The sequence below is a fragment of the Rhamphochromis sp. 'chilingali' genome (assembly GCF_963969265.1).
Source record: "Rhamphochromis sp. 'chilingali' genome assembly, chromosome: 8".
In the NCBI taxonomy this organism is placed as follows: domain Eukaryota; kingdom Metazoa; phylum Chordata; class Actinopteri; order Cichliformes; family Cichlidae; genus Rhamphochromis; species Rhamphochromis sp. 'chilingali'.
The window spans coordinates 32,762,514-32,786,336 of NC_137935.1; the positions used below are offsets into that span (position 1 = coordinate 32,762,514).

The 23,823-nt window shown below is 43.7% G+C and overlaps 1 protein-coding gene across 1 annotated transcript in view; it reads left to right on the forward strand.

Moving 5' to 3' along the window:
• Window positions 1–23,823, forward strand: part of LOC308400704 (calsyntenin-2-like) — a 386,947-nt gene that overhangs the window by 211,553 nt on the left and 151,571 nt on the right. Inside the window, exon 4 of the mRNA XM_080888569.1 lies at window positions 13,460–13,668. Within this exon, the coding sequence (XP_080744695.1) occupies window positions 13,460–13,668 (209 nt within the window). The remainder of the gene's footprint in view (window positions 1–13,459; window positions 13,669–23,823) is intronic.

Here is a 23,823-nt window from a genome sequence, read left to right on the forward strand (position 1 = left end):
CAGGCATTAATGAAAAAGTCAAGCAGTGCTGATTTTTGAGAAAAAAAAAATGCATCTCATAAGCAGGAATGACTTAACCACACAGAAATGTCATTAACAAAGAAATCATTATGATGCATCTGCTGAGGCCACGTCGTAGCCGTAGGGCGGCTCATGTGGTAGAGCACGTTGTCAAGTAACTGCAGAGTTTGCAGTTTGATCTCCGGCACGTCCACATGGAAAAGTGTCCTTGGGCGAAACACGGGCGCCCAAGTTACACCTCCTATGACATGCCAGTTGTTTCATGGCAGTTTGGCTGTCATTTGTTGTGTGTGTGTGTGTGTGTGTGTGTGTGTGTGTGTGTGTGTGTGTGTGTGTGTGTGTGTGTGTGTGTGTGTGTGTGTGAATGAGAAACACATTAAAAAGCACTTTGTAGAACTGCTACACTAAAAGTGCAGCTGGTTACTTGACCAGCATGTAATGTAGGTGCTTTGGAGGCCGCAGGCTTTCAACTCTGACATAACATGCAGGAAAAAATCTCCAAACTTTATTCTGTATTACAGAACCAACATTTTGCAGACCAAGTTTTAGCAATTTGCTTTTTCAGACAGAAGTTTCCAAGGATAGAGTGCTTAGTGATCAAACTAGCAATTTTGGTAAGAAACTACAGTCATAAACTATAAAGGTGCAATGCACAGACACACATATATGCTAAATGGTGCCTAGTGATAGAATATGAGAACGTCACTCAACGTGATGTGTTGGCTGATGTGTTCCACGTAGCAAACCATATTTTTTAGACAACGCTGTTGAAAACACCAGGACCTGAAAGAATGTGAAAGTTGAAAAAGCAGAAACTATCCACAGAAACCAAAACATGTATGTAAACTTTATAAACGTAGTCGGGCATTTTAACAAAGGAGTTCATGGAGACTCCCTTTTGCTGTCAGACTCGTGGCCATTAGAGCAAATGCAAGAAGGAGTTAGATGCAATTTTCAACATCTGAGGTTGCAGCTTGACTGTGACCCAAATTTTCTTTCTCTCCTTTCTCTCCATACCCAATGTTTCTTGTATCATTGAAGGTTTTGTGTGGTTTTATGTTCTGACAAAAGAAATATGGTTATTATTCTAGATCTCTGCCGAGTAGAACTAAACAGCTGTAAAGTCAGCGTTTATTTAAACCCCCAGATTTATTGTTTTAGGGCTGATCGTTCCAACTTTTTAATCAGGAAGGGATCAAAAGTTACATCTGAGATCTACCCGTAAAATCACAGTATGAAAAACAATGTTACGTTTCTTTTCTGGTTATTGAATAGCTTTTTTGTGCCTCTAAAAATGATTGAAATTAAGCAGCCTATGTGGGGAACCTACTTTTCAGTTAAACCTCTGACAATTCCTGCTCAAGGGGCCATAACGTATACATTTTTTTCTATAATCGTTAAGGGTAACTCATTATATGATTTTTTCTTTTGCCGGTGCTCCTGTGAAACATTAAATAGAAAGCTCAGAAGTCACAGTTGCAGCTACAGATGTAAGCACTGAGCCTTTGGGATGGGCACACTTGAAATCCAACCAAGTTATAGCAATAATAAGCAACAGAAGACTAGAAGTTTGTCTATAAGGAGTATAGCTCGCCTTTTCCCGCTCCCCTCTCTTGACACAAAGTTGTGCCATTTCTACAGAGTAATTAGGCGTAGGGGATGTTTCACTGCCTTACAAAGCAAGTCATATTCATAATTCCTCCCAGGACTCACACCTAACCATGACACGTGTATTTAACACTGGCCCAGGGGTTAAGAGCCTGGAGGCTGTCAAGAAGGGTAATACATTCACAAGGTTAGGTGTTCCTGGACGTGTGTGTTCATTTGTGTATGTGTTCAAAAGAAACTCTAGACTCAATGTAGACACACATATGTTTTTTCGTGTCCCTAAATAGCCACACATTCGCACACTGTGCTCGGCAGTACGGTAGTTATTAAAGTCATCATTAGAAGCCTGCATGTTCTAACCTCGCCGCGTTTATGAAAAGCTAATTATCCAACTGAACAGCCAGCTGAAGGACAGCCACGCACGCCCACACACACAGACACACTCTCAAACCCCAAATGCTGAGACAAATTCACACTCATATACCTACATTTACATACAAATAAGGCAAACAGTGTAACTGGGGATAGATAGGCTGATTTTGCATCTCATAACCGACTCACAGATACTCTCCTAAAAGCACCTTTCAACATTAAAAAAAAAAGAAAAAAAGGGAAGAAAGTCACTTCCTCATGTGTGAAGAAGTGTGCCAAACGCTGTGCCTCATTAGCATAAGCTGTCATGATAAATTTCTGCAGTGAGAAAACCAGGGGACTCCTCGCAGATACTGCCCTGTCAGTGCGTCGGCTCTTTATTCTACCAAGAATCTTAACTTCTCACTTGTCACACTTGATGCTAATATGAGTGAAACCTCATTCTGTCAAAACCTGTTAGTTGACGTGACTATTATTCCCAACAAGCCAAGAAAAAAAAAAGAAAGAAAGAGAATACACATCTCGTGTAGAAATATGTTGTTTATCCTCAGCTCACAGATTGTAATGGGGGAATATATGCTACACGTTTCAATTATGAATTTGCACCGGCAGGAAGTGCGCCATCTGTGTTTGCCTGCATCGCTTACCAGACAAAAGAAAGTGAAACCCGTTCCTATCCACGATGCAAGCCACAGTCAGGTGTTAATACACATCCACTGACACTGAGGTGCTCGTCAGCAGAGTTAAGCAACAGGACATTCAGATCAAATCAAATCAAATCAAATCAAATCACTTTTATTGTCACATCACATGTGCAGGTACATTGGTACAGCACATGTGAGTGAAATTCTTGTGTGCGAGCTTCACAAGCGTCAGAGTTGTGCAAAATACAATAATGTAAACAAGCAAAATACAAGAATGGCTACATCTGAAACTAATAAATATATGTACAATATATAATAGTGTATGCATTTCTGGATGTGTATACTAAATATTTTTCTACGTGTGTGTGTGTGTGTGTGTGTACACATATTTTACAAATTAAATAGAGTAAACAATAAATAGAATATATAAAATAAATAAAATAAAATATACAGAGTGAGACATGTGCAAAACAGTGGCATTACTGTACAGTATGGAGTGCATAATGTTAAAGTTCCAGTAGTGAAGCTGAGGTGTCTATGACGTGTTCAGCAGTCTGATGGCCTGATGGAAAAAGCTGTCTCTCAGTCTGCTGGTACGGGACCGGATGCTGCAGAACCTCCTTCCTGATGAAAGTAGTCTGAACAGTTTATGGCTGGGGTGACTGGAGTCCTTGATGATCCTCCCTGCTTTCCTCAGGCAGCGCTTCCTGTAGATGTCTTGGAGGGAGGGAAGCTCACCTCCAATTATCCGTTCAGAGCACCGCACTACTCGCTGGAGAGCTTTGCAGTTGTAAACAAGCAAAATACAAGAATGGCTACATCTGAAACTAACTGTTGCCATACCAGGTGGTGATGCATCCAGTGAGGATGCTCTCAATGGCACAGTGATAGAAGGTCCTGAGGATGCGGGGGCTCATGCCGAATCTTTTCAGTCTCCTGAGAAAGAAGAGGCGCTGCTGTGCCTTCTTCACTGTTTTGTTTGTGTGTACTGACCACGTAAGATCCTCAGCCAGATGTACACCAAGGAACCGGAAGCTGCTCACTCTCTCCACAGCAGCGCCGCTGATGGTGATGGGGGTGTGTACTTCTCTGCACCTCCGGAAGTCCACTATCAACTCCTTTGTCTTTGCGACGTTGAGGGTGAGATGGTTGTCTTGACACCAGTGGGTCAGGGCGCTGACCTCCTCCCTGTAAGCTGTCTCATCACTGTTGGTGATAAGACCCACCACTGTAGTGTCGTCCGCAAACTTCACAATGATGTTGGAGTTGTTAGTGGCCGTGCAGTCGTAGGTGTAGAGTGAGTATAGGAGAGGGCTCAGTACACACCCCTGTGGAGCACCAGTGTTCAGTGTGACGGGGGATGAGGTGATGCTGCCCAGTCTGACCACTTGGCGTCTGTCAGACAGGAAGCTAAGGATCCAGCTGCAGAGGGAGCTGCTCAGTCCTAGATCCTGCAGTTTCCTGTCCAGCTTCGAGGGAACGATGGTATTGAATGCTGAGCTGTAATCTACAAACAGCATTCTCACATACGTGTCTCTCTTCTCCAGGTGTGACAGGGCAGTGTGTAGTGTCAGGGCTATGGCATCATCAGTGGACCTGTTGTGGTGGTATGCGAACTATAGAGGGTCCAGTGAGTCGGGTAGTGCAGAGCAGATGAAGTCCCTGACCAGCTTCTCAAAGCATTTGCTTACGATGGGGGTCAGGGCTACAGGTCGCCAGTCGTTCAATGAGGAGATGGTGGAGGATTTGGGTACAGCGACGGTGGTGGCCATTTTGAAGCAGGCTGGGACTACAGACAGAGAGAGGGAAAGGTTGAAGATGTGCGTGAACACTCCAGCCAGCTGAGCCGCGCATGACTTGAGGACGCGGCCGGGAATCCCGTCTGGACCAGTAGCTTTGCGTGCGTTCACCTTCCTGAAGCACCTCCGCACATCCTCCTCAGACACAGTGTGCGCACTGACGTCATCCGCGGTGCGCACACTGTCCGGTCTCATGGTGTTCGCTGCGTCGAATCTAGCGTAGAATACGTTTAGATCCTCACACAGAGAGGCCGTGGTCTGCGGTGTGCTGGTTTTCCCTCTAAAGTCTGTGATCGTGTTTAGTCCCTGCCACATACTCCGAGGGTTGTCAAACTGTTGCTCCACCCTGTCCCTGTACTCACATTTGGCTGCTTTGATCGTCTTCCGGAGTTGGTAATGTGCGTGTTTGTAGTCCGATGTGTTCGCGGAGGCAAAGGCGGTGCTCCGTGCCGCCATTCAGTCATAACTATTTTACTTTTTAATGTATTATATAGTTTTATTAAAATATGTTATTATATAATATTTGTAATGTAATATTTTTGCACTACTTTGAGATTTTGTGAGACCCAGATTTGGACCAAATGCTTAAAACATTGTTTTCAATTCATGGGCTTTAGATTAGTGAGAAAGAAGAGACGTGCATAATATGTAGTCTTCTATTTTAAATAGATTATTAACAGCTATAGTGGAAACTACTAAAAAAAAAACCACAATGTTATATAAATTCTATAAACTTTTATCAAGAAAAGAAGAAACATCAACAGGTATAATAAAGATGAAACAGAGAGAAGTGCTGGGAACACAACAAACAAAGAATGCAAACAGACGTTCTCTGAGATTCATTAAACTACCAGTTTTAGAAGACGTAACTTGGAAAACAAACCTGAGATACTTCTTGAGCACAGAAATGACGTTTAATTATAGCACAAGTTCATAATCTCATTGCTGGATACATTGGGAAAAAAACAATGCATATTACCTGTATGTTTTTTTTATATGAAGCTATTTTGTAATATGTGTGATAGATAGATAGATAGATAGATAGATAGATAGATAGATAGATAGATAGATAGATAGATAGATAGATAGATAGATAGATAGATAGATAGATAGATAGATAGATAGATAGATAGATAGATAGAAAATAGTAATGGCAGATATCTGGTGTATCTCAGTCTATCAGTCTACTTTTTTAATGTTGTGGCTTAGGTGTTTTTACATGTGGGACATAAAACTGTTTATGACTTTGGCTTAGGTTGTAGTTCCAGTGACGACTCTATAAAGATTCCAGCTCTCTGGTTGTCTCTTTAAGCCATCATAGCCATCAGTCACAGGTTGGATCAATAGTATCACATGTGAAGTCAGGAGGATTGGCTCACGAAGCTGAAAACGGAACTGGATTACCTTGCAGCGAAATCACCTCCTATTGAGATTACGCCGGCCTCCGTGGAGTCTCTTGTGGCTGCTTCTGAGGAGGATTCTTGTCGATATGGAAATGCGATTTCCTTGCATAGTGCTGAAGTTACTATCCTGTGTTGTGTTGTGCATTGATCCCACTGGCATAGTTGGGGTTGTTTATTCCCATTCCGGTCTTGCACGAGGAATCTGACGATTCAGCCTCTCGACTAATTCTTGTCAAAGATTAATTGAGTCCTTTCCCTTTGTGTTGGATGTTGACTTGTGTGTGTATTGGAAGCGTTCAATACTATCAGTCTGTTTGAGTGCCAGTGTTTATAAATAATGAGCGCAGATGAATATGTAATAAGCTTTGAACAATGCTAACCTGACATTAACATGCATCGCCTGCCTTTAACATGCAGCTGGTATCTGATTGTGTCGGCGTATGGTTTAACTGGGTTGAAATCCCACCTGGCACTTAAATACATCTCAACTGCTTGGGATGCTTTTCATTTTCTGAGATACTTACATCATTGAAAAGAGACCGACTACTTCCTTTTATTAGATATACAGTGTTCTATGTAAATGAGACAACATTCAGGCAACTGGGGTTATTAAGCAAAACAAAGTTACACAATTGTGTATTTTATGCATGCTGCGTTCAGTTCTAGAAGACTGATTAGATGCTGTTAGAAGCACTTTAAACTCTCTGGTCATTTACTACTTTTGATGTAGCTGTTTGAATGAAGAAAGTTAACAACAGGAGCATACTAATATTGTATTTTGATTAATTTTGAGGGAACATAGAGGAAGACTGATGCCCTCCGTCATGTTGCTATTCAGGAATACTATTTCAGTCAGCACCATTACTGAAAAAAAGACTGAGATTTCCATGTGCAGTAATTTATATTTGGCAGCTTGGCTTTGTTCTGAGACCTACCTACCTTCCATGCGTGTACGTGGAATGCATAAGGTGGGGAGTGCTCACCTCTCTGTCCTTGTATGTGCATACATGGAGAGCTGGAGGCAGAGAGAACAACACCAAGACCCCAGCACAGAACGGCGTAGGCATCAAAGACGACTGTTATATTTAAGTCAGATACAGATCGAAAGGAGGAGCTGCGGTGGGGGTGGGTTGCATAGCAGCTAGCAGGTGCAAATCAGCTGTGGGCAGGTGAAAGCAGCTTAAGTAGCATGAGCTACATGAAAGAGCCAGTTGTAGGAGCAGAAAGGGGATCAGCTGCTGTGAGCTGATATTTTTTGCAGATGTTCACAACATAACTAGTAACTCAAATATCAGAGATAGAATGAACTTTGTTGATTCAGTCTTTTCAGAAAATACCCCCAAAATATCATAAGTCTGTTCAAGTGTTAAATATATAACATCCATTATGAACATGTCTCAAAGGAGGAAAGTAAAGTAGAATCTTAGAGACTTCAGAGTGGGGAGGTCATGGTGCTGTGAGCCATCAACAAAATGTTGGCTTTGACAACAGGTCTATGCACAGATTGGTTTCTTTCAACAAGTTCTCATCCCTAGATGTCAAATACTGCCATTCTGTCAGATACCAGACATGTTTACCCTTAGCCTTGATCCACCAACCACAGCAAAATAAGAAGCGAAGAGATTATTTATTTATTTTTATAATAAAGAAGAAGAAAATACCCACTAGCACAGCAAAATAGGTGTATACTGAGTTAAACTACTTTCAACTTTGCAATGAAAACAGGCAAGCAGTGGAAACAGTGACTGGGCTGAAAATATACAAGAGGCTTACCTATGCAACCAGAGCCTTGAATATTTCCTATGAAGGCAAGGTGTCACCTACAAACCTACTAACAATCTTTGTTTGCTGATGGAGATTAAGGCCCAAGCTTCTCAGACATGAGATCATTTTCATGCAGTACTTAGTGCTTAGATGTTTTTCCATTTCTTATCCACTTGTTAAGTTTAGATAAAACCAAAACTACATAACCTATTTAGGCACCAAAAATATACTTGGTTAGGTTTAGGAAGAGACTGTTATTTAGTTGACATGATACTGGAAAAAAACTCTGATAGCTACCTATTGCAGTTAAAAGTGGCTTCAAGGCATATTCACAACTTCAATGAAATATACAGTACGCTAATCACTGTATATACTTCTGGGATCTCCCTTATTAACTAAGGGGTGGCAAAAGCAGGTCGATCTTAATTTGATTTAGCATAGTTTTTATGCCTGATGCAAGCATCCCATTTGTCTGGTGTTGGAAGCAGCACAAGTTCACTAACTTTTGCCCCTTTAAGGCTCTCTTTGTGTGTCCTACCATTCTCAACCCAGTGACCTTTCACATGCATGTCAGATGTGTTAACCAGACTGTTTACTTTTTCCCAATTGCAAAAACGTCATTAGGTTAAGTTCATTTTTATCTACATTGTACTAAATCACAGCAACAGTCACTTCAAAGCCTTTATATTGTAAGGTAAAGACCCTACAATAATACAAACCCCAAACAGTCAAGCACTTGGCGATAGTGGGAAGGTAAAACTCCCTTTTAACAGGAAGAAACCACCAGCAGAACCAGGCTCAGGGGGGGATGGTCATCTGTTGCGATTCCATGTGCTTTTCTGTTCTGTTGTACTTGTTATCTAAACAGTCAGATGACCTGTTGGAATGACAAACTGGGAAAGTGAAATTATTGCACTAGTGCTTTGTCAGCATTAAGGGAAACTGAAGGATGTCAAAATGCATTTTAGAGTAATAGGATTTACAAGTACAGTTGTTACTGTGTGTGTGTCCTTGTATAGCCGGCCACATCTAGCAGTGTAAATGTTTTACAAACAGTGTGATCAGGCACTGTGTATAAATGAGTTCCTCTGAGTTCCTCTTGTCACTTATAAATGCTCAGTGACAAGAGGAACTCAAATGTAGTTTCCCCACTCAGTGGGATTATATAGTTTGTTTAACCTGTGACTTTTCTTTTCAACTAACTATCCCCCATGGTGCAACTTTTTTAATCCTCTTTGTTTAAAGGTGGTGTGATCATTCACCCATAGGGGCATTTAACCCCCCACTGTCTTTCTGTGTCACTCTGACTCATTGTGGACCCCTCCTTGTGAGTTGGAGCCTGTCACAGGGAGGGATAGCAGCCTTGGGCTTAGCTTGGCAATCTTCCAGCACTATGACAACACACACACATACACGCACGCGTGCATAGAGACACACACAAGTAAGACTTGCCCCAGAGAGCCAGGCGTCTGTTTGAGACAGATGTGAAGCATCAGCAGAGATACACAGGCACCCAGACATTTTTGCAGTTATAGCAGTTAGTTATATATCATGCATTTGTGTGAACGAATTCATAATCACACACACATATGTACACACACACATACACACACAGATGAGTCTTTCTGTACAAACCCCAAAGGAGTAGAGCATATGTTTCCTCTTTCACCACTGGGGAGAGTGGCACAGTGAGGGGAGGGGGTGTTTATGAGCAAGTGTCATTAATATGACAAAACAAGGCTGGCAGAGGGATTTACGGCACATTCTGGTGCCACCATCATCTGTCAGTGCTTTTTCTACTGCTGTTAGCATCACTATTAACACTGGGCTAATCCCGCTTGGTCTGCAACATTGTTTAGGTGAGTGACACATGACAAAATCACATTTTAAATTAATGACAGGACGCTATGTTTCCCAGGAGACCACTGAAACATTGTGCTTGGTGATGTAAGGCTTGGCAATAGAAGCTCATTCCATGAAGCTCTCTACACAGTGTTCTTGAGCTAATCTGCAGGCGACATGTAGGCTTGTTGCGCCTGACTTTGCAGAAAGTTGTTGACCTCTTGGCATTCTTTAAATTCCATTCTTTCACAAATGTTTGTAGAAGCATGGAAAGATACTTGATTTTATAAACCTTTGATTGGAGCTTCTAAATTCAATCATTTGGATGTGTGAGTGAAGACAATACAGTGTAAATAGATGCATATTGACACCAGTTACTCAAAACACGATTGGAGCAGAAACTAAAAGTTTAAAAAAAGAAATTCTCAAAATTAGTTTGTACTTCAGCGAACTTGCTTAAGTAAATGTACTTAACAGTAGTTACTGTCTCTGCCCTTTTGCCACGTCTTTTTTAATAGCTTTTCTTCATGAGTTGTTTAGGCCTTTCTGTGTTCTGTTAAATAATTCAAGCATGTGAATAGAAGCTCAAAAACAAATCATAGCCTGTGTTTGTGGACTTGTGACAGGGTGCGATAAGGCAGTATAAAAATCAATTCTGCCTGCGCTCTGCCTGCGCTCTCCCTCCCCGCTGGCTTTGTCTTTGTTGTCCAGTCTCTGTCTTCAACCAACCACCGTTGGAGAAATATCTACTGCTTCTTTGAATAGGATAATTTCACCGTCATTACATACCCAGCTCGAGTCCCATAAGCCACATCTCCACCCCTTTGTGGCTTAAAGCAAAGTATTACTTGGGCTTTGCTGTTCTGAAGCCATTCCAAAAGCAAATTATTGTAGCACATTGCCATCCATCATCAACTGTCAGTCAATGAACTGAAGGACTGATCATGCAATCTGTCGCTTTTCTGGAGAATATTGATGAAGACATTTTGAGGTGATGAATGGTGAGGAGTTTACATGATGTGTGACTATCCATGAATAACTGTTGATAAATCATTTATGGAATAATTAATTAGTGCAGTTTGATGCGCTTGATGGAGATTCTGCATAGCAAGCAAGAATCTGGCAGATGAAGTGATCTGGGGGTTCGCTTTATCTTATTTTGGCACCAAAACACAATCAAAACAGTGCTTTAGGTCAGACTACATTGTGTATTACACAAAGCACAATGCGACTAGTGGTTACTGAGCTAATCCATCACCTGCTGATGCGAACTCTGCCCTGAACTATCCAAATTTAGCAATTATCTAGGAAGCTGTAATTAGTCCTTTATGCATGGCTGTGGAAGACGTATTTAGCCTTGTAAGCCATTTCCCATTTTTGGGTGGACTGAGGCTGAAAACAATAAATACACACAGCCTCTCCCCATTCATAAAGTTCTTTTACTGTGTGTTCTTTCACGCTTCCTTTTATTTTCTTTTTGGGGATAAAAATGCCACATTGAAAATAAAGACAACAAACCTTAATTAAATGTTGTTATTCTGAAAGTTGCTATAAAAAAATTGGCTGCACGAGTTTTGATTGGGTTAATATTTCATGAACGTGAATATTTGAGTTCATTAATGTGCAGGTGATGATTCCTTGTTATTTACTATTTTGAAATGTCTTTAAAGGAGTGCTATGGTGATTTTTTTCCTTCATCTTTAATAGTTGAGGGAGTCATGAAGAGCATGAGATATCCTGCCTTCTCTACGATGCATCATGGGCAGGGGTGTCCAACTCCAGGCCTCAAGGGCCGGTGTCCTGCAAGTTTTTAACTGTACTAATTCTGTACAGTTCATATAAGTTTAAATCAAGCTTGGTAAAGCTTGAGCCTAACCAAACATGACACATGTTCTAAGAAAACAAGATGTGGAGTAGATATATTTATATACAATTAATTTACTTTCTCCTTCAGCCCTGTTTCCAAAATGGGGATGCTTTAAAGTAAATAAAAATAAGAATGCAGTTATGTGCAAACAAATAAACCGAATAACTCAATACAAATTTAGAAAGTACAGCATATTGTACTGCTGTATTGTTTAAATAAAGGATGCCAAAGACATTTTTAAAGAATGGTTTCAGGTTTCAGAATGAGCATGTTTACCACTGCATTGCATCACCTCGACTTTCAACACTGTAACCATTTGGGAACTGAGGAAAGAAGCTGCTGTAGTTTTAAAAGAAAAATGTTTTCCCATGCTTGCTTGATATCGAAGTTTAGATGCACAACAATTTGAGACTTCTTTGTTCTAATGTTATTTTGAAAATATGCCATTTTTTCAATGGGTCACAGCTCTGAACTGTTGGAGGCCATTTTAGCACTAGGAATGTTTATTCGTGCAGAATGTGATTAACTGTTATCTTGTTGAAATAACAAGTCCTGTGCAGTCCTGTGGAAAACTAAGCACACCCCTACTGCTTCCATAGGGATGTGGACAATAAACAGCCAGTTGCTGTATATCAAATGCACTTGATTAACTGATTATCAGCAATTGTAAGAACTGCTACAAAAGCAGGAGTTTGGACAGTTTGCTGGTCTGGAGCAGCATTCAGGTGTGTATTAACACAATGCCAAAATGTTTCAAGGAGTGGACATGCTGGTAAATTCACCCAAAGGACAGACCATGACCTAAGAGCAAGTGAACAAAACTCCAGAGCCTCTTGAGTCTGAGCTTCATGTCAGACACATTTAGCATGTTAAACGTTGATGTTCATGGCAGGACTATTTGAAAATAGTGATCAAGTACAGTTTGTTTGGAAGTGTTACAAGAAGAAAGCCAATTCTCTCTGAAAACAACATGGCAGCGTGGCTTATGTTGGGAAAGTTAGATTGGAACAAACTACAAGGCTTCTGGAATTATGTTCTTTGGACAGAGGAGACCAAAGTGGAGCTGTTTAGTCAAACTGCACAGCACCACATCCGGCAAACACAGATAACAGTTTAAAAACCTCATACCAACTGTGAAGCACTGTGATGCATGTTGGTGGAGGGGTGATGATTTGGTTTGTTCTGTTGCTAGACCACCTGGGCACCTCACAGTCATGGAGTTAGTCAAGAATTTCTCTGTGTACCAAGTATTCTAGGGTCAAATGTCAGGCCATCGGTCTGACAGCTAAAGCTTGAGGGAAATTTGATGAAACAGGACAATGAGGCCAAGCACACAACCAATAAAACATTTAAAAAAAAAAAGAAAAGAACCAAGGGGTTGCAATGGCCAAATGTAAGTCCAGATCTCAACCTACTTACAATGTTGTTGTGGAACTTAGCAGAGCTCTGCGTGCTAACCCTCAATGAGCTAAAGTAATTTGTAAACAAGAGCGGACCAAAATTCATCCACAGCAATGTGAGAGACTGATAAATTCATTCAAACAACAAATACATCACATTATTGCTCCTGAAAGGGGTTTTAAGCTACTGAGTACTGTACTTAGTGTTTCATAGGATTGCATGGAGTGGAAACTTTCATTTTCACTTGACTGTATATCCTTCAGTATTATTGTTACCCTGACAGATGTTTAAATTAGATATGTTCTTTAGTTTTAATATCGCCTCCAGAGAAAACCTCACAAGGCAGCATTTCTGTGTTTGGCTTTGCAGTTTTAACTTGCATTTTTAGATGCAGCACCAAACCAGTTTGTACACTGTGTCTGAACTTCAGAAGTGTTCCTGAGTTGGCACAGTAATTTCCAATACTTCTAGGATGCTTTCTTTATACCCAGTCAACATAATAATTAACCACAAGGAATGAGGTTAATTAACTCGGTTTAATTTAGTATGTGTTTTTCAAAGGAAACAATATCATTTCTCAGTTTCACTTTTGCCTTTATACTAAGGCGTTTAAATGTTTGCAGATCTTTTACATCGTTGGTTTATTGAAAATCTGGCTTGTAATTAGAAAAATCATTTGTGTTCACTTCTTCACAGCGACTGACATGATTATCTACTGTTCTCCCCTGCTGTTTACAGGGCAGTGGTGCACATTCAGGTCAACGATGTCAATGAGTTTGCCCCAGTGTTTCGGGAGCCCCAGTATCAAGCAGCAGTGACAGAGGGCAAGATTTATGACAATATCCTGCAAGTGGAGGCTACTGATCAGGACTGCTCCCCACAATACAGCCAGATCTGCAACTACCAGATCACCACTACTAACACACCCTTCGCCATCGATCGTAACGGTGAGTAGAAGTTGGGGTGGAATATTAAACGCATTCGGGAGTTTTTGTAATAGTTGTCACAAAGAAGCTACGCTGTTACCGGTCATATTCAGTGCGCTGTAAGTTTTATTTTGAAACACTTTCCTTGAAACTTTTGTGTGCCCATTTTCTCTCAATGTTCTGCTTCACCTATTTCACTGATTTCCCACAAGTCCAAAAAGATCTTCCAAATCAAGTTTAAAGTTTGTTGCCTTCCCTTGGCTCTTCATTTGATATACAAAAGATGTAAAAACACATTTCTCACATAACGCCACAACACGCATGATCTGAAAATCCCATCCATCCGTACTCACTATAGAGCCATGGGAGAAGTGAACACACATACCTGCATACGCTCTAGTAGAAAAACTTAATACTCTGACAGATATCTCTCCCTGGGGGTAAAATGCACTCTTTAGTCTTTCCAAGGACAAAGTCAAGCTTTGCTCAGAGAGCCATCACTCTCCACAAATCAGATCACAGAAGTCTGTGCACACACAAACATTATATAGACAAACACACACACACGGAGACAAAGAAAAATCTAAGGACACGTTCACATACCCCCGCAAATTTACTTAACTTTGCTGAGTTGCTACTTGTACTTTGCTACATAGGTAGCTATTAATCATTATTTTCTAAACAAAAGTTAAATGTTATCATGAGCCACAAACTCAAATACGAAAATGCCCACAAAATCTATTGTGAAATGTGGTTCCACTGTTTTTGTGTGTACTGACCTTCTGTCTTATTACCATTACAATTGTTCAATTTTAAATTGTGAATGTAATAATAGAACTTCATACTTAGAATGCAACATATTACATGAGCATACACTTTAACACTGGACTTACTGTGTCATATACTTTTTAGACAGGCAACTCAAATACGGCTGCTGCATTAGTGCCACCGAGACGGTACATAAACTCTTTTGCCTAAAATACAGAGATGAAAGGCACATTACTGTTTCAATTTTTACTACTGCCAGCAGAGAGTTCCTGACTGTTGAGGTGCTGCAGTAAAAAGGCTGACTGAGTGAGGTGTGGGCCAAACTGCTCCGTGAATGATACAGGAGCGAGGCTGCAGCCTGTGCACGCTCTCTCCATTTCAAGGGGTCTTGCTTAGCTATTGACCGCTGAGGAAAAAGGCTTTGAGAGCTCTTGAACTCAAGAGTACCTGAGGGAGAGGAGAAGATGGTGGGAGAAAAGTGGAGGTTGCCTGTGAGAGAGAGAGTAAGTGGTGAGACTGGGTCGGGGACATAAGCACACTACAAAGTGTAGCAGGAAAAATCTAAACAAGCAAGGAAAAAACTAGTGATGTTGTAATTTTTAAATAGACCGAAAATCCCATAAAAACACGGGGTATTCATTTTCCTAAGCTTAAAACAACCTCTTCCTTTGTACTGTAGATGCTTAAAAAAGTAAAGTAATCACTAAACTTGCATTAAAGAAAGGGACTTGCTTGGTGGGGGTGCTTCGCCTCTGTTACCACTGAGACAATGAAATGCAATGCAGGCGTAACTAGAGAGATGACAAACTATAGGTTTTTGAAGCCACAAAACACTTCAGAGTGAACCTTTACCACTCTGCTGCTGCAACACTGATTTAGGGAAACAGTAAATACAGTATTCATGCTGTATTGCTGCACCAGGGGGGATATTGCACTACATTCCATGCTTGCTAACATGCTAATATTAGCAAGCAGGTTAATGGTATTTTGATAAGATCCCATTAAATATGGTTAAATATGGGAGGGTTAATTTAGTACAGTAACACTAATTACTTGCTTTTCAGTTATCCTCACCCCAGGTGGATTGAAAGAAAAAAAGATATGCTTTTTTTCCTGCACACTACAGTCAGATGATTTGTGTGCAGGAGAAGGAAAATGGTGGAGCAGAGACTTTTACTGCACTATTATTTTTTATTGCACAAAAGGACAAGAACTTGATGGCGAAGTGCAAACTCTGTCCAGGACAGAAACAACTGTGTTACAATGCCAACAAAGCCTCAGCTCTTTGCAGGCATCTCCACAAACAGCTTTAGCATAAGTCTGGGTTCTTGGGTAGCTTTTTGTTGGCATGCTGAGTGCTGTCCTTAGCGGGTAACAAAAACAGTGATGAGCAGTCAGCCCATGTTTCTACCTGTTCAATCACTTTCAATATTGCTTTTAAGTCTCTTAAGACAACTTGTGTTGTTGGCTTTGTTTTCACAGTAAACACTAAAACAATACATATGTGTGGCTTCATTATGATATATACACATACATATATATATATATATATACACATACATATATATATATATATATATATACACATACATATATATATATATACACATACATATATATATATACATACATATATATATATATATATACATATATATATATATATATACACACATATATATATATATATATACATATATATACGTATATATATATATACATATATATATGTATATATATATATATATATATATATATATAAAAAACACCCAGCACGCCCCTGCGGGCGGTTTATCCTTCAAGCTCGGGTCCTCTACCAGAGGCCTGGGAGCTTGAGGGTCCTGCGCAGTATCTTAGCTGTTCCCAGGACTGCGCTCTTCTGGACAGAGATCTCCGATGTTGTTCCCGGGATCTGCTGGAGCCACTCGCCTAGCTTGGGAGTCACCGCACCTAGTGCTCCGATTACCACGGGGACCACCGTTACCTTCACCCTCCACATCCTCTCGAGCTCTTCTCTGAGCCCTTGGTATTTCTCCAGCTTCTCGTGTTCCTTCTTCCTGATATTGCTGTCATTCGGAACTGCTACATCGATCACTACGGCCGTCTTCTTCTGTTTATCTACCACCACTATGTCCGGTTGGTTAGCCACCACCATTTTGTCCGTCTGTATCTGGAAGTCCCACAGGATCTTAGCTCGGTCATTCTCCACCACCCTTGGGGGCATCTCCCATTTTGACCTCGGGACTTCCAGGTTATACTCGGCACAGATGTTCCTGTACACTATGCCGGCCACTTGGTTATGGCGTTCCATGTATGCCTTGCCTGCTAGCATCTTGCACCCTGCTGTTATGTGCTGGATTGTCTCTGGGGCATCTTTACACAGCCTGCACCTGAAGTCTTGCCTGGTGTGATAGACCCCAGCCTCTATGGATCTTGTGCTCAGAGCTTGTTCTTGTGCTGCCATGATTAGTGCCTCTGTGCTGTCTTTCAGTCCAGCTTTGTCCAGCCACTGGTAGGATTTCTGGATATCAGCCACCCCCTCTATCTGCCGGTGGTACATACCGTGCAGGGGCCTGTCCTTCCATGATGGTTCCTCGTCTCCCTCCTCTTTCTTGGGTTTCTGCTGCCTGAGGTATTCACTGAGCACTCGGTCAGTTGGGGCCATCTTCCCAATGTATTCTTGGATGTTCGTTGTCTCATCCTGGACTGTGGTGCTGACACTCACCAGTCCCCGGCCCCCTTCCTTCCGCTTAGCGTACAGCCTCAGGGTGCTGGACTTGGGGTGAAACCCTCCATGCATGGTAAGGAGCTTTCTTGTCTTTATGTCAGTGGCTTCTATCTCCTCCTTTGGCCAGCCTATTACCCCAGCAGGGTACCTGATCACGGGCAGGGCATAGGTGTTGATGGCCCGGATCTTGTTCTTACCATTCAGCTGACTCCTCAGGACTTGCCTGACCCTCTGCAGGTACTTGGTGGTTGCAGCTTTTCTAGCGGCCTCTTCATGGTTCCCATTCGCCTGCGGGATCCCCAGGTACTTGTAACTGTCCTCTATGTCTGCAATGTTGCCTTCTGGTAGTTCAATCCCCTCAGTTCTGACTACCTTCCCTCTCTTTGTTACCATCCGACTACACTTCTCCAGTCCGAACGACATTCCAATGTCATTGCTGTATAGCCTGGTAGTGTGGATCAGTGAATCGATGTCTCGTTCACTCTTGGCATACAGCTTGATGTCATCCATGTACAGGAGGTGGCTGACAACTGCTCCGTTCCGTAGTCGGTATCCGTAGCCAGTCTTGTTAATGATCTCACTGAGGGGGTTCAGGCCTATGCAGAACAGCAGTGGGGACAGAGCATCTCCTTGGTAGATCCCGCACTTGATGGTGACTTGTGCTATGGGCTTGGAGTTGGCCTCTAGTGTTGTACGCCACATCCCCATTGAGTTCCTGATGAAGGCTCTTAGGGTCCCATTGATCTTGTACAATTCTAGGCATTCCAGTATCCAGCTGTGGGGCATTGAGTCATAGGCCTTCTTGTAATCAATCCAGGCAGTGCACAGGTTGGTCAGTCTGGTCTTGCAGTCTCGGCTGACTGTTCTGTCTACCAGTAGCTGGTGTTTTGCGCCTCTGGTATTCTTGCCAATTCCTTTCTGTGTCCCGCTCATGTATTGACCCATGTGCCTGTTCATCTTAGCCGATATGATGCCTGACAGGAGCTTCCATGTAGTACTGAGGCAGGTTATTGGTCGGTAGTTGGAGGGGACCGGTCCCTTCTTGGGGTCCTTGGGGATCAGGACCGTCCGACCTTCGGTTAGCCATTCCGGGTGTCTCTCGTTAACTAGCAGCTGGTTCATTTGTGCTGCTAGACGCTCGTGGAGTGCAGTCAGCTTCTTTAGCCAGTAGGCGTGAACCATGTCGGGCCCTGGTGCTGTCCAACTCTTCATACTGGAGACCCTTTCTTGGATATCTGCCACTGTGATGGTTACTGGATCCTGTTCGGGGAGGTTGCTGTGGTCTGCCCTCAGATCCACTAGCCACTGAGCATTGCCGTTATGGGTTGCGTCCTTCTCCCATATGCTCTTCCAGTATTGCTCGGTCTCCAGCCTTGGTGGTGCTGTTCTCTTATTGTTCCCTTGCCACTGAGAGTACACCTTTGCTGGTTCTGTGGAGAACAGCTGGTTTATTCTCCTGCCTTCTATCTCTCTGGTGTACCTCCTCAAGCGGCTGGCCAAGGCTGTGAGTCTTTGCTTGGCAGTTTCTAAGGCCTCAGGTATGGACAGCTTGCTGTATTTCTTATGCACCTTCTTTGTCGCACCTTTCTGCAACTCCGTTAGTTGGCTAACCTCCCTCCGTGCTACTTTGATCTTGCCCTCTAGCCTCCTTCTCCATGGAGGGTACTGCCCCTTGTGGCTGTTCAACTTGTAGCCAAGCATCTCACTGATCACTGCTGCCGTATTGTAGATCAGCTTGTTAGTGTCGGTAATCGTGGTTGTAGGTATCGTCCGTAGTGCTGCATTAACATCATCTAGCAGACCTTCTGAGGGTACTTCACGTAATCTTGGTAACCGGCTACGGGGGATCCAGGTTTCAAGCTTGGCCATGATCCTATCTTTCAGGTCAGTTCCTCTCGCACTTAACTCTCCTATCGCACTTGGGGCTATGTACCCAATCTCGGGTGGGGGTGATGATATCGCCCCCCTGACCTGGCGTCCTGACTCCTCCTTGCCGTAGCATTTGTGTTGTACCTTGTCAATCTCTAGCTGTGAGAGCAGTCCCTTCTTTCGAATGTTGGAACACTGAGCTACTAGTTGTTTCGCCGTCATTGTGGATGTTGGGTATCGAAGAATCCATAGGTCCCTCAGCCTATTCATGTAGCCCCTTCCGCCAGGGTTACTTGCGTAGTAGCATTCCAACAACGCCCTGTTTTCGTCTCTTGCCCACCGATGCCTTCTTGTTCCAGTAGCCCACTTTTCGTCAGGGTGCCCTGGTTCCTCAACACCTGACGCGGACCTTGTTGATCCGGGCGACGTCCGAGCCGGCATGCCTTCATATTTATCTGTCTCGCTCATGTCTGCGGTAGGCTTGCTTAGCATAGGGGGTCTAGCCTTAGGACCCTTACTGGATACAGACGCCCCAGGCAGGAATCGAACTTGCGATCCTCTGTTCCAAAGGCGTGTAGTCTAACCACTACGCTATCCAGCTGCTTATATATATATATATATATACATATATATATGTATATACATATATATATATATATAAACCCAGCACGCCCCTGCGGGCGGTTTATCCTTCAAGCTCGGGTCCTCTACCAGAGGCCTGGGAGCTTGAGGGTCCTACGCAGTATCTTAGCTGTTCCCAGGACTGCGCTCTGCGGATCTGCTGGAGCCACTCGCCTAGCTTGGGAGTCACCGCACCTGGTGCTCCGATTACCACGGGGACCACCATTACCTTCACCCTCCAAATCCTCTCGAGCTCTTCTCTGAGCCCTTGGTATTTCTCCAGCTTCTCGTGTTCCTTCTTCCTGATGTTGCTGTCATTCGGAACCGCTACATCGATCACTACAGCCGTCTTCTTCTGTTTGTCTACCACCACTATGTCCGGTTGGTTAGCCACCACCATTTTGTCCGTCTGTATCTGGAAGTCCCACAGGATCTTAGCTCGGTCATTCTCCACCACCCTTGGGGGCATCTCCCATTTTGACCTCGGGACTTCCAGGTTATACTCGGCACAGATGTTCCTGTAAACTATGCCGGCCACTTGGTTATGGCGTTCCATGTATGCCTTGCCTGCTAGCATCTTGCACCCTGCTGTTATGTGCTGGATTGTCTCTGGGGCATCTTTACACAGCCTGCACCTGGGGTCTTGCCTGGTGTGATAGACCCCATATATATATATATATATATATATATAAATAAATGTGTTGGTGTGTTGAAAGTACACTATATTGAGGTATATATTCCTTACTGGTTATTATGAGACGATGCATTTCAGGTCATTTTACAGACTAATGAGAAAGTATTTAACAAGGGGTAATTTAACAACTACTGTAACAAATTACTTTTTTTTTATATCAAGTAATGTGTCATACGTTACTTTTTTGGAGTAATGAGACAACACTGATAGCTACTGTATAGCCCTATAATCGACATCATAAACTACACCATAGCCTGATCGCCACCTTTGAAGAAATGGAACTACATGGTGCAGTCATGTAGATTTCAGCAGACCTCTGATAGCTCTGTATAGTAATAATACGCTTTGTAAACAGTTTCGTCTGTCCTGTCTTGTTCCTGAAAAATTTGATTTTTTTGGCTTTGAGTCCAGCCTGAACACCTCCTTTCACTTGTGATGGCAGGGAAATGCAAATATTGTCCACTGTGTTAATGGGTCTGCACAAAATCATCGCAGTTTATTAGCTTGGTGACAAGTTTCATCTACAATCTGTAAACGTGCAACACCTGTTAATTATTCCAAAGTAACATACTAATAAAATACTAGAATTTCACACACTGAAATTAAAGGCCAGACTTTTTGCATGAGCTATATAATTATTGCATGCCAAATAATTTGTCACACCACATGTTGTCATGTTTCGGCTGTGTGGCAGGCAGGAGAGGACCCAAACGCAAACTCACGGGGACAGAACTTGAACTCAAAAGCACAGCTTTAATTGCTGGAAAATTAGAACACAGGTAATACAAAACTAAACTGGGAAAGCTAATCATAAAGTATACCAGGAGACACGGGGAGAATCACACACAGCATGAGGGAGACAAGGCCACAAAAACAAAATGTCCATCAAAAGCATAGGAGCACAGGGAACAGTTCACAACTCCTCAGGGGGCCGGCCTGGAGGCTGACGGCACAGGAGTTCATAGTCAAACAGTTCCGGGGGCCGTCCATGCGGACGGCAACGGCGGCGACATGGAAACGGTTCAGGGGCCGACCGTGCGGACGGCAACGGTGTAGAAACAGTTCAGGGGGCCGACCTCGACGGCGGTGACGTCCAGCTGGTGGCCCGGAAAGTGGCCGGCGATCCCGAGGTGCCGAGGCCGGACCAGGCGTGGCAGAAGCAGAGGCCGAGGCCGGACCAGACGAGGATGAAGACTCGGATGGAGTGGACCAGGCGACTGCGTGGGCGGAGACACGGAGGCCGCAGCTGGCGTGGATGAGGCTGCTGGTGGAGCAGCTGGTGGCTGAACGGGCACCTCGGACCCTCCAGCGGACGAGGAAGGTTGCTGGACGGGCCCCTCGGGCCCTCCAGCTGACGAGGCATGAGGCTGGACGGGCTCCTCGGGCCCTCCAGCTGACGAGGCATAAGGGGCTCCTCGGGCCCTCCAGCTGAAGCAGTGGCAGGACCAGTAGGTGCAGAGACTACTGGCTGAACAGAAGGCTGAGCGGGTGATGGAACAAATGACTGAGCTAAACACTGGGGAGCTGGCTGAGCTTCACAGTGGGCTAAGGGCTGAGCTAACGGAAACACAGGAAAATGAACTATGGACTGGGCTGCTAATAGAGCTAATGACTGAGCTATAGACTGAAAAGCATGCAGCAGTGATGGTGGTGATGGTTGTGGACTGTACTCTCCTGAGCCTCTGGAACACAGGGAGGACTGCTGGGCGGGGTTGACCGAGTCTTCAGCAGAAACAAGAACGGGTGCAGGCACCTGACGGACACTAGCCGCTCCCACCCGAGGAGTAGGTACGGGTGCAGAGACGGGCTGTATCCTGGCTGCCCTCACCCTGGGGACCGGCATGGGTGCAGAGGTGGACTGGTTCACAGCCCCCCTCACCCTGGAAGCCGGGACAGGCAACGGCTGGGCAACTGCCCTTCTCACCCGAGGAGCTGGTACGGGTGCAGAAACTGACAGAGCCTCAGACAGCCTGGAAACCAGAGCAGGGACCAACTGGACCTCAGCCTCCCTCACCCGAGGAACTGGTACGGGTGCAGGGGTACGCTGGGCCCGAGCTGCCCCGGGAGCAGGAACACGAGCTGGCAAAGGAGCGGGCTCAGAAAAAACAGTCTTAGAATTGGCAGGCTTAGGGTTAATATGTACTGGGTCGACAAAAACAGACCTATCAAAAATGAACTTAGCATTTTTCCCCACCATGTTCTTCAGTCTTTGTTTTAGCAGGTTTTGACGTCCTTGGGTTAACGGTCTTAGAGTGAGCTGACTTGGGGATGACTGAACCAGACTTGACAAAACCTGAACTGACAGAACCTGAACTGAGTGTTTTAGACCTGGTGACATTGCTCACAGTTTTTCCTTTAAAAGCATTTACAGCCTTTGGCGAGTGATTATTGTCTTTGATTTCTTCTGTTCAGAGGGAGCTTTGGTGCAAGCGGGGCAACAGGCGGAGGCTTTTGGCAACTTCGGGGACCTCCAAAAGCCAGCCGAGTTCCGTGGAATATGTGCTCAAAATCCGGAGCGCGCCACGGCTTCCAGCGGAGCTCCTCCTCCAGCTGGGCGAGGGCTGCCTCCTGGCGCTCATACAGCTGAGAGCGGTTTGCTGGGTCCATGTAATGGTCGTAGTCTTCTGTCATGTTTCGGCTGTGTGGCAGGCAGGAGAGGACCCAAACGCAAACTCACGGGGACAGAACTTGAACTCAAAAGCACAGCTTTAATTGCTGGAAAAATAGAACACAGGTAATACAAAACTAAACTGGGAAAGCTAATCATAAAGTATACCAGGAGACACGGGGAGAATCACACACAGCATGGGGGAGACTACGACACTGACAAAGAGAAACACAGGGCTTAAATACACAGAGGGATAACGAGGGAATGAGACACAGAAGGAGACCACAGCTGGGAGTAATCAGGCTGGACGAGACAAGGGAAGCAAAACTAGAAACACTCACATGAGACATGGACCTTCAAAGTAAAACAGGAAACACACTGACTGAACTCTAAACATGCAAACTTAACAGCAACTGAGAAGACAGACTATAGGGACCAGAAACATGGTACATAGAGGTCACAGTAGACACAACATTGAACACAGGGAAGCCATATTACAAAGCCAAAGAACTAAACCTATGATAACCATAACTGAAATCTAGGGAAACAAGAAACAGTACAACAAAGGACTCAAAACATACTCCATAATATAAAAAACACGAGATTTCTTCAAAATAAAACAGGAAACATGAGAGGCAGACATGACAACATAAGACAACAGACATGAAACACATGAAGGGCAAGGGAGACTTCACAGGGGTTGAAAACACAAGGGGGAGCTAATAAGCAAATGAACATAGGAAACCTAATAAGCTTAAACATACACTATGAACATCAAAATGAACTAAAACTCAAAACACTGGGTCATAAGACCCAGGATCGTGACACATGTATGTTCAAGTGTTCCAGTCCAGTGACTCAAATTAGCTGAGGTGAAGCCCACCAGCA